The sequence below is a fragment of the Pinus tabuliformis genome, chromosome Q, assembly GCF_031772625.1.
Source record: "Pinus tabuliformis cultivar Carrire ecotype Pingquan chromosome Q, CPIR1, whole genome shotgun sequence".
Classification (NCBI taxonomy): domain Eukaryota; kingdom Viridiplantae; phylum Streptophyta; class Pinopsida; order Pinales; family Pinaceae; genus Pinus; species Pinus tabuliformis.
In genome coordinates this window covers 217,617,762-217,629,260 of record NC_142296.1, presented here as the reverse complement: position 1 = coordinate 217,629,260, position 11,499 = coordinate 217,617,762, and the positions used below count along the sequence as shown (strand labels likewise).

Below are 11,499 nucleotides of genomic sequence, written 5' to 3'. Positions count from 1 at the left end.
GAGGTTTTATGCACCCATGATGTTCGATTCTACTTCCAAGGCTGCGTCTTGCATATCAGCCAAAGTATCACATCACCTCTCCCTCAACAATAAAGATAATTTAGAATGAAAGGCACTGGCATAGATAAGTCTAGTAGAGGTAGTGGTGGGTTTTACTTCAATAGGTATCTTGCTGTACATGCGGTTAAATATCTTATTAAAATCAGACAACAACTCACCATTTTCTCTCTGTAAGTTCCCAAACTCAGTGTGGTAGTAGAGGAGATCCTTCTTATTCCCCCAATGCTTCAAGAATGCATCATCTAAAGCCTCAATATCAGCTATAGATCTTGGGCTCAGTTCTCTGAACCATTTTCTAGCCTCTCCATCTAGGCTTTGAACAAAGATTCTCATCCAGACATCATCTTCACTAATGTCCAGGTTATCAGCATAGCTATAGAATGATTCAAGATGTTCTTCAGCTGTAACACCTTTAGTCCCAATGAACTTAGGCATATACTTTTGATATTCTTCAGTAGGCATGGCATTCAAGGAGTGGGCAGTATTAGAGGTCCATACCTAGCAGCTATGATTCTTTCCATTTTATGATCTTTTCAAGGTCAGGGACTCTGTCAACTTGTGACTTCTGTGGATTTCTCCGAGTATGCCTCACAAACTGAGCCAGAACTATGATGTGGAGTCACCAAAAAGGTTCAGCCTCCAGTAGAGTCGCCAGATATATGATTACAACTAGAAAAAGTGTCCAGAGTTTGTCTATCATCAAAGATGGATCTGTGTCGTCTCCCAGGGAAGTTGAGCTTCAGTTTCCTCTTCCCGGCAACGACGCCAATTATGTTAGCACTCTAGGAAACTCTCTTAGGTTGCGGCTCAGAGATGCCTGGTAACATATAATCTTCAATATTGTTCTCAGAACTATTGGAATGGATGATGGTTTGGATCAAGTCAGATAACCATTTCAGCTTTGTTCTCACTCAAGACATGCATGAACACCCTCAACAACACAAGGCTTTAGACCACTAATGCTCAATAGTTTGTAGATTTAATGGATAGATGGAGAATACTGATAGTACCAACAAATTGCATACATGAATATATATGAATGGCTAGCTACAAGCAACAAATGAGCTCACTGACTATACTGGCAGATGCACATATAATAACACATATAAATGGATAGCTACAGGCGGCAAAGAAGCTTGCAAATCTAATATATCAAAGTAGAGATAAGATGACAGTTATCTGGCCTTAAACACAAAGAAAACCTGAACAAACTGTTCAAGTGCAAGCATAGAACAACAAAGAGCATGGACATTGAACATATAATGGCAAAAGAAGCTTATATTGCTAGAATGAAGATGAGAAGCTTGAATGAGCAGGAGAGGAAAATCTCCAAAAGTTGAACCTGTATTACTTTTAGTTTTTAGCTATTTATAGCTCTTTACAATGATGTTGAGCCTTCTGATGCTTTAGAGGTCCTAATCTATCCCTCTGTTTGATTCCCTCAATAGGGAAGCATGGCTTGGAGGTTTCCTCTTCTAACAGAGGAATAACCACATTCAAATATTTTGGGTAGTTGTTGCGCTGTCTGGGAGCTCTCTCATGCCAGAGATGCCACACGATCATTCCGTTTGTTCTCGCTGTGTCGTGTTGTGGCTCCACGATTGCTTTGGATTGATTCAGTTGTGTTGCATTGTCTATGCTCCCTGATCTCTTTCTGACCTTTGCTATGTGGTGGAATGGCTCTGTGGCCTCTATTATCCTTTTAAATGTTTTAACAATGACTGTTTTTCTGTTAGACACAGAAAAACGCTGCAACATGTAAAATCCCGTCTATTTCTAATTCTTTCGGACTTCAGAAGTCCTCAAATATGATCTATGCATCTATCGGGTCCACCCTTAATCATTGTCGCCTGTCGCAAATGGCCTGGTCTCGTGTTTCCTTTGTATTTCTTTGAAATACGAAAATACATTGAAAACTATGAAAAATCGGTCTCAGCGGACTTCAAAAATTATGAATTTCCCTTCCTGGACCCTTTCGAGTTCGGGCTTCATCGCAATCGGCGCTGCCCCAAGGTTCCTTTGTATATCGTTGTATAACTAAATATATGAGAAATGCATTAAAAAATGCTTGGGCGCGGACTTGAAATCTTATAGAATATCATTCATAAGGCCGTCGGGTCCGGCATTATCGCATCGCCCTTATATATATGCAAAGGCCCTGCCCCATGGTTTCCGCCAGTAGCGATCCGAAAATGTAACGTGGGCCGTCGATCCGCGCGCGGCGCGGACTTGAAATCTTATAGAATATCATTGATAAGGCCATCGGCTCTGGAATTATTGCATCGCCCTTATATATATGCAAAGGCCCTGCCCCATGGTTTCCGCCAATAGTGATCCGACAATGTAACGTGGGCCGTCGATCTATGCGCGCGATCGATGGTCCACGTTTAATCACTGATCGCAGTCGCAACCTCCATATAACCTGCGTCGATACTCTGCCAATACCTCCACCGATACTTCCGCTGATGCGACCCGCCGATAACGATCATCGGCGATCGCTGATCGACGATGTCTAGCTCCGATTGCCACTTCTTGGGACCGCCGATTTGCGATTTTCACTTAAATTTGGGCCGTTGATCGGCTAGATCTAACGACACCTGTACATTCTTGGGTTTTAAGCCTGCGTTAAGGGTTTTTGACTGATTTTTAAGCATTTTAGCCTCCCGATAGTGATTTTCAACCCTTCAAAGGGCTTTCCTCCCTTGCTTATTTCTATCAATGGATGATCTTTGAGCACTTTTGAAGACTTAGGGAGTGCTTTGGAGCATATTTGGATCCAATTTTGGGCCTTTTGTCAGCGAAGCTAACAACCATCACTATAATGCTCATAATAGCTATAGCAAACACCATTAAACTACAACTGAAATTGTTTCTTGCAACAATTTGAGTGAAATGTTTTTCCTCTTAGTTATTCCTAGAAGGCATGGAGTGCTTACTTGTGAGTCAATGTGGCTTTGTCATGAGAGCAATGGGTTGGGTGAGTGAGATAAGAACTTTGTAGAAACTTCCTTCGTCTTGGTGGTAGCATGGTCTAACTTGAGGGTGAAATCCATCATTGATTCACACAATTGAGTAATGGATCAATCATTAACAATTGGTTTGATTGACTTGCCTTTGATTACAAATAAATATTCATAATTAGCTTTATGTAGAATGCTTTTACATCTACATTACATTCTTGAATGCAATAATGAATGAATTTATGTATATGCAAAGTTAAATATGCTAATACTTATATTTGGATATGAATTATGTTTTATATGGATGTTAAAATCTGTATTTTTCCTTACAGATGGTTCATGGAAGAATGGATTTCTTATACGTTGAATAAATTCTCTATATGCAAAGTTAATTCCATGGTTACTTTATATTTGAATATAAATTATGCCTTATATCATTTCTAGAGTTCATATTTAGCCTCACACTTGGTTGATAGAAGGAATTTCATATTGAGTGTCTCAATGCATAAATGAGGCATTTAAGTATGTCACAAATGTGAAATTTATGCTATCATTAACAAGAACATACTCAAAAGCTTGATTAGAGTTAGTCCACTTCAATTACAATCATTTGGGTAAATAGGAACACAAAATAAATCACTCATTAAAAAATCATAATAAACTAGTTTACAAAGAGAAAGCTGAGAAAAAATATTAATGTAAATACCAAATTAATAACAATTATCTAGAATAAGAATACTTGAGAGGTCAATTAGGTGTAGTTGATTGGTAAAACATGGTACAAATCACCTCATTAACTTGGTCACTCCTTATAAATGGCCTTGCATAAGCAAAGCATTTAGTGCAGTTAGGCTCAAGGGCAAGTCCCATAATGAAACATCCTAAAATGTTGACCAAAAGCACTCATCAATTAAAAACACTCAAGATCCCTATGAATAATTAAAAGACAACATAATACCTCAAGACTCAATTACAACATCCATTGTAGACTTCAATATTGAGCCTTAAAAATCAAAGTAAATACTAGAAAATTTGAAAAGTATTAACCAATTCAATGCAATAGAATCACTTAATGAATCTCAAACCCATCATCAAGTTTGTCACTCGTAACCAAAGAATGAAAACTTGAGGTTCATCCCTGGGAACTAAGCAATGAAAACTCGAGGAAGATAATTGGTGGTATAAGTGGGATCATTATGATAATTTTACGAACTCTTAAGATTTAGAATCTAAGGACTAGAAGAAGAAGTAGTGCAATGAAAACTCGAGAAAGATGATTGGTGGTAGAAATGGGACATTATGATAATTTTACGAACTCTTAAGATTTAGAATCCAAGGACTAGAAAAAGAACACAATGTCTCTAAAGAGTGTATCCTCAACATTGTAACATCTATAGCCAATGAGAGAACTGATGCACCCAAATATAGGTAAAATTTGAACAAAGGATGCTTAAAATGTCCCAGATCAATGAAAATTGTTGTGAGCCAATTGGAAATAAATTTTTGTAGGGTGACGACTCTTTCAAGCAACACATTTTACATAATTTAGGTATTTTGATAAAGTCTTTCAGATTAATCACATCATGATTTGTTGGTCAACGTTTTGAACCATCTAATGTGGCTCATCATTAGGACAAAGGTGAAAAAATCAGTAAGTCAGAATGTTCAAATAGCAAGGATGCATCTGGCTATATTGATGGAGGACATATACTGATAAACTTGGCCCCAAAAAGATGCTTAACACAAAGCATTTAATCATTATTCACTAATAATGATCTATCTCATCAAATCTTGGCTTTAATTATGTGTTTTGCATTTAATATGTTTAAATAACAAGGATGCATATAGCTATATTGATGGAGGACATATATTGACAAACTTGGCCCCAAAAAGATGCTTAACACAAAGCATTTAATCATTATTCGCTAATAATGATTTATCTCATCAAATTTTGGCTTTAATTATGTGTTTTGCATTTAATATGTTTAAATAACAAGGATGCATCTGGCTATATTGATGGAGGACATATATTGATAAAATTGGCCCCAAAAGATGCTTAACACCAAGCATTTAGTCATTCTTTGCTAATAGTGATCTATCTCATCAAATCTTGGCTTTAATTATGTGTTTTACATTTAATGTAGTACCAACCTAGATCCACCTTAACTTCGAATTTACCAAGTGCCATCTTAGCTCCGAATTTACCAAGCACAAGAGGGATCAAATCTTTCTGCATCTTAAGATATTTGCATCTCAAGAGATTTGATCCCTCTCTTTGTTTGGTAGATTCGAAGTTAGGATGGATCTAAGCTAATTCCCCCTTTAAATAGGCTATATTCCACATGAATACCACGGGTTTTCATAAGCCTGGAGCTCAAAAACCACCAATAAACAAAATATTTTATAAAATATTTTGTTTTTGAAATGAGTTATGGTTTTTTTGGCATAGCCATGGCATTTGGCACAATTAAAACAAAATATTTTATAAAATATTTTCATTTTGAAATGAGTTATGGTTTTTTGGCATCTGGTATTGATGATAAGCCACGATATTTGGTCAAGCCATGATATTTGACCCACTGTGTGGTAATAATGTCTATTTGCAAAGCCCGAGATGTTCATTCTACAATCCAATATGAGGGACATGTGTATATATGTCACGTCATTCTACAATCCAATATGATGGACATGTGTATATATGTCACGTCATTCTACAATCATGTGTAAGCGATCATGTGTAAGTATGTCACCTCCTCAAAAAAATAATAGTAAAAATACCTTTTGCAAATAATAATAAAAATACTTATGGCCAAACAAAAAAACAAAAATTAAATAACCATAATAAACAATTAAAAATCTATTAACACAACAATTAACTCACTCGTTGATATTTCACTTTCACTCTTCAAGTAATAAATACAAAATTTTGATGTCCATGTTAAATAATATAATCTTGATATATAAAATAAATAAATAAATCTATTTCTCTTATAAATATCTCAATATAGACTAACTAATATCCATATTAATTAATATATTTAGTATGCACTTTATGTTAAACTTAGCTCGAAAAGAAAAAATTAATTAAAGATAAATTAGAGTAATTACTTTTTAATAAGAGGAAAATGTGTAACTCATTCAATTTCGAATATGAAATATTAATAGTGATAAAATATAAAAATATACAATTTAAACAATGAAAAATTACCACTATAGATATATATTAATCACATATTTACCAAGCACTAAAATGGATCTATATTAATCACATATTTACCAAGCACTAAAATGGATTAATTGACGTAAATCTTTTTTCAAGTTTGAGATTTGATCTCTCTAGGGTCTTGGTAGATTGGAGGTTAAAATGCATCTATACTAGTTCTACAACCCAGTGTGAAGGCAATGTGTAAGCAAAATAAAAAGTAAAATATTCTCTAAATAGAAAAGCAATGTGAACTATAATAAAAAAGAAAAAATATATATGCTATGCAGTTTTAATTAGTTGTGCATATGACCTAATATCATGTAAAGTAATTAGAAGTAAAAAAAAAAAGTATGCGAGTAAGATGTTTAAACCTTGTGTTTTTCAAAAATATTTTAATATGTGATATTAATTTATATATATCTATATATAGAAAAAATGTTAAAAAGAAAACATTTTAATGTCGTATAAAATAAAATATCCAAAATATCCAATGTGAGTTTTGAATAATATATTTTAATTTGAATTAATATAAAATGTCTCAATACACATGTTATGTAATCTCTATAACATTTAATTAAAAATGCAATTTAAACAGTAAAAAAATACACATTGTTTTTTGCAATCTAAAATAAGTTCGCTCTGGACCCATGTTAGCTCTGTGCTTTAGATGGATCTATAGTGGTAAGTTAATAATATACATGGTTAAAAATTTTGTTATATTGTAAGTTTATTGTGAGTACTAAGTTTTTATGGCTTATAATATATTCATACATTTTTCCTTTTAGATTTAATTTAAAAAACATTATTAAAAAATTAAAAATAAAATATTTGTAAAAAAGTTTGATATGGAAATGAGTTATGGCTTTGGGCAATTGTAGTCATGATAAACCATGGTATTCCCACGTGTATTATAACTGAGCCTATTTATAAACTAATAATATCCATGGTAAAATGGGATGAATATCCATACTTATGAATCTTGTAAAATTATATGTTTATTGTAAGCATTAAGTTTTTATGTGCTTATTAATTTAAATATGTTTACATCATTATTTTACACAAGTATTTAAATCATTATTTTACACAAATACATCTCCCCTACCTTTTTGCTTTTAGATTAAAATTAAAAAATATTATAAAATTAAATTAAAATAAAATATTTAAAAAATTCTAACATATAATTTTTCTTACATTCATCTAATGCCTACACCTACGCATTTGTGAGAGCCTATGGTGCAATAATGCTAATTTTTCTTACATTCATCTAATGCATACACCTACGCATTTGTGAGAGCCTATGGTGCAATAAGATTTAGATGATGTCATTTTGATAGTAATGATTTCCTTAGTTTGTTTATAAAATTGTAACCTGGTTTTTTGTTTTGTACCATGTAAAGTGGATAGCAGTAATTGCATGGCCAAAGCTTTGGCATAAAAAAGTTTGAATGCAACCAGTTTATGACATCTCCTTTATTTTCTATACTCGTGTCGTGTCCTTCGACCATTCATAGATATATTGATGGAGGAGACAATGGGGCATCAAACAATAACTACATTGATGAACTTATCCCCAACAAGATGTTTAACAAGCTGACCCTGATGAATTATATGGTTGGTTGGTACCAAGCATGAAAATCATACTTCGCTAATAGTGGTTTATCTCATCTACTATTTGGCTTTAATTATTTGGGTTTTGCAGTTGGTTAGCATAAGTTTAGATAATGATATTTTGATAGTAATGACCATTTGCCAGACAAATTTTGTTCATAAAAATGTATACTAGTTTGACCAATTTTGTTCATAAAAATGAATATTAGTGTTTTTTTGTTTTGTTTTGCAACCATGTCGGATGTAAGTGTAGGCATAAAATTCCAGAATTGGAATCCACTCCTCTCTAGTCCTTTGACCCTCCTTATTATTATTTTGCATTAATTTGCATTAGCACTTGTGCTTTTAAGTACATCACATGACATGTTGCTAAGATAAAGAGTGATTTAAACTTTACATGGGGAAGATCAAACATTCTTCAGATTATTCATTCTGTTTCTAACCTGAAAGTCACTATGAGAAGGCAATCGGAGGTTGAATAATCTAGGGCACTCTAGCCATAATGTCAGACCAAAGAAAAGAAGCCTTATAGATGGCCTTGAATCCATGTCAAAGAAGATCTCCTCAGGAATGTCAACTTAAAAGTTTGCACTCCGTGGAAAGATGATAAAAGAACTTCCAATACGCAGATTTAACAGTTAAATAATGATGTTAAAAATGTAACTTGCTCATCAAGAGGAAGTTTTAGTGAATTTCCACTCACTGGGGATTAATGGTTTAAAGTACTAGGAACCAGGATGTTACTGCTCAAACTCTCACTAAAAGTAAAAGTCAAGCTAGAGGCAATTCTCAATGAAACCACCACACATTATCACCTCGATGGCCTTATCTTACATTCCTCTAAGGATTCATTGGTGCTCTGCATATTGGATTGCAGATTTTCCAGAGAACTCTCCTCAGTAAGCATCTAAAAGCTTACAACATGGTGACTCCACAAATAACAGCCGTGGCTTGGATAAATTCTACAAGAAAATCTGAAGGCACTCTTCCCTTGATCCTCGATCTGTTTTCGCCAACAAATCCATAGGGTCTAGGAAACCTCATCCCCTTAGTGGAAAGTGAGAGGCAAAGGAGGTGAGAATGCTGGCTTTCTCGAGAGTTGCCTCTATGCTCTACCGTTGAAGTTAGGACCTTTTTCCTTCTAGCGAGAGTTTGAGATTGCGTGCGAATATTTTTTAGATTCATTTTGATAAGCTTTGGCTAATTTTACAAACACTGGAGAGTAGCCATCTCCCACCTCTCTACACAATTAGCTCAGTGTATACACTACAACAGACCAGAGGAGATTGACCATCGAGATAAAACTGCTCTGTTGTTTTCTACATTTTCTTCATCATCCTAAAGTTCTGTCTCACTGACTATATGAAATTTATCAAGGGCTATAACCACTATGAACAAGTTGCTTTTGTGTTCTGTTTATAGTTAGACAGCCATGAAAACAGTTTGAATGAAGCATACACGCTGTTTTTCTTGATAGATATTTAGTATAGGAGATATTACTAATTCCTGTATTTGTTCTGTAATGATAACCTGCACAGCTGAAAGCTTCTATAATGGCGGCAGGCCTTTCAAATCTGAACTAAAACAAGCTAAAAGTCCAGTCTAGTGATACAATTTTCATAGCCTACAAATTTTCTAGAAATATCATTCCTCAAAATTAAAAATGGAGGATACTGGGACGAATTAATGATCAGAGATATTCCAAGTTCTATTTTCATACATAATGCTACAATGAAGACATTATTAACATTTCTGAAACAAATCACAGCATCGCATCACATAGTTCAGTGAAATCGCGGAAAACATGCCATATAGTTTTAGAATTGGCTACACAAAATGTATATATTATTTACAGATCTTTCCCTGACCAACGACAAGCAATACAGATCTTACCCTAATGAACAAGAAGCATTTTTTAATACAGAGACTCAATCCAAGTCGGGATCGGCTAGCCATATTTTGACCTTGTATAATACATGCTATGCAAAATGCCATATACAGATCCACAACACAGGGTACAGGCGATTTCAGACAAACAATCAATCCAAAGGATCCAAATAATAAACCTTGAGACAAGGTTGCCCGGTCAACGAAAGCCACATCCGGGAAAAGGCCCTAAAAATAAAACATTTACAGCTGTAGATGCATTATGTACAGGAGGAGGCGAATGCAGAGAAGATCAGGAGGCGGAGGAAGATGAGTGGTCGTCCATGAAAGCAAGGCGGGAGGCGATGGCAGAATGGTACATGATGTCGTGAAAGCTCTCTGTTGCCCGAAGCTCCTTTCGCAACAGCCGTGCCTTCTCCGCTGTGAATCCTAGTCCGCTCCTTCTCGCCACCTTAGGGTTAGGGTTTGCAACAGTGCTGGTTTCAGCTTCAGCTTTAGCAGACATTGAAGACAAAGGAGAAGAAGCGGTGAAAGAGGATGGCTCTGGCTTGTCGACAATATCGAAAAGCGGAGACCACCAGGGCTTTTTCTTTCTTTCAGCCCCGGCGATCATATCCACCACGCCTTCTTCCCCCGAAGAACAGGAAATGGCAGCAGCAGAACGCACCATCACCATCGATCTGCGGCACGAAGGGCGCAGGATCGAGTCGCCGAACAAGGATTTCTTCGCTAAGTTGCAGGGTTCAATCCTGGTAAAACTCAAGCTCTCCATGATGACAAAATCTGTATACAAGTCGCTCAGCCTGGCTCTGTTCTCGTGTGTTAAATGGGATTTGGGGCGATTGGATAAATTTAGCGACAGTTTTGTTACTATAGACAAAATAACGGGATCTGAAAAAATCCAACGGTCAGCAGCCAAATCTGGCGGTGGAGCCACCTAACCGATAAGAACACCGGCAGCGTAATATTATTTAATGAGTGCCCACTGATGTCAGTCATTCCCATGTCATCGATTGGATGAAAGCGATGTGGATTAAGGAGTGAGCACGTTTGTGTTCCGTATTGTACGCGGAGGCGGCGGATTGCTCTGTTGTGCCATAAACCACACGCTCGTTAAGCTCCGCAGACTGTTTGTTAAAAGTCGACATGACGATGTCAGCACGTCATTATAAGAGGAGGATTAGTCCAGCTCATCTTGATTTGAATATTGACAAAATAAGGGAAACACCCAATCTGATGTTGACAGGTAGGTAGGGTCTCTCACGTTCTCTATATAGGAAAGTCTACACGAAAGTGAGATGTTTGGATTTAGTGACTTGTAGTCTCAATTTGCCCCAAGAAAGTTGAATGGTTTTGATTTTCAAGAGACAAATATAATCACAATCTTTGCTAAGCCAATACCATAATCTGTCGTGTCTCATGGGCCATCGCTTTAACAATTTCAACATTTCATTATTCCATCACTTTTCCTCATGGGTAGGATGTGTACGTATGACTTGACTTTATCACTTTCCTCATGGGTATCATGTGTGTATGTGTTGTTTTTATTGAGAGGACACTTTCCTGGATGGTGAGTATACATCTTAACATGAGATGTTGGTGTGAATGTAAGTTTTTGATTTGAGAGGTCATTGGTAATGGTACGCTGAAGAGTGTCCTTGTCATATTTGGCGTGTTTTATAGTGAGTCGGTGTGATTTTTGTTAGTTTTAGTGACCAACTCATGGTGTTTTCTCGGATGGTGTATTAGTGCATAGGTTAGGAGGACCCCTGATTGAGT

The 11,499-nt window shown here is 35.8% G+C and overlaps 1 protein-coding gene across 1 annotated transcript; it reads right to left on the bottom strand.

The window, feature by feature from the left end:
- Nucleotides 1-9,661: 9,661 nt before the first annotated feature.
- LOC149218984 (uncharacterized) lies at nucleotides 9,662-10,562 on the bottom strand. Its single transcript, XM_089382515.1, has one exon. The coding sequence runs from the start codon at nucleotides 10,490-10,492 to the stop codon at nucleotides 10,013-10,015; it is 480 nt and encodes a 159-aa protein (XP_089238641.1). The 5' UTR covers nucleotides 10,493-10,562; the 3' UTR covers nucleotides 9,662-10,012.
- Nucleotides 10,563-11,499: the final 937 nt, after the last annotated feature.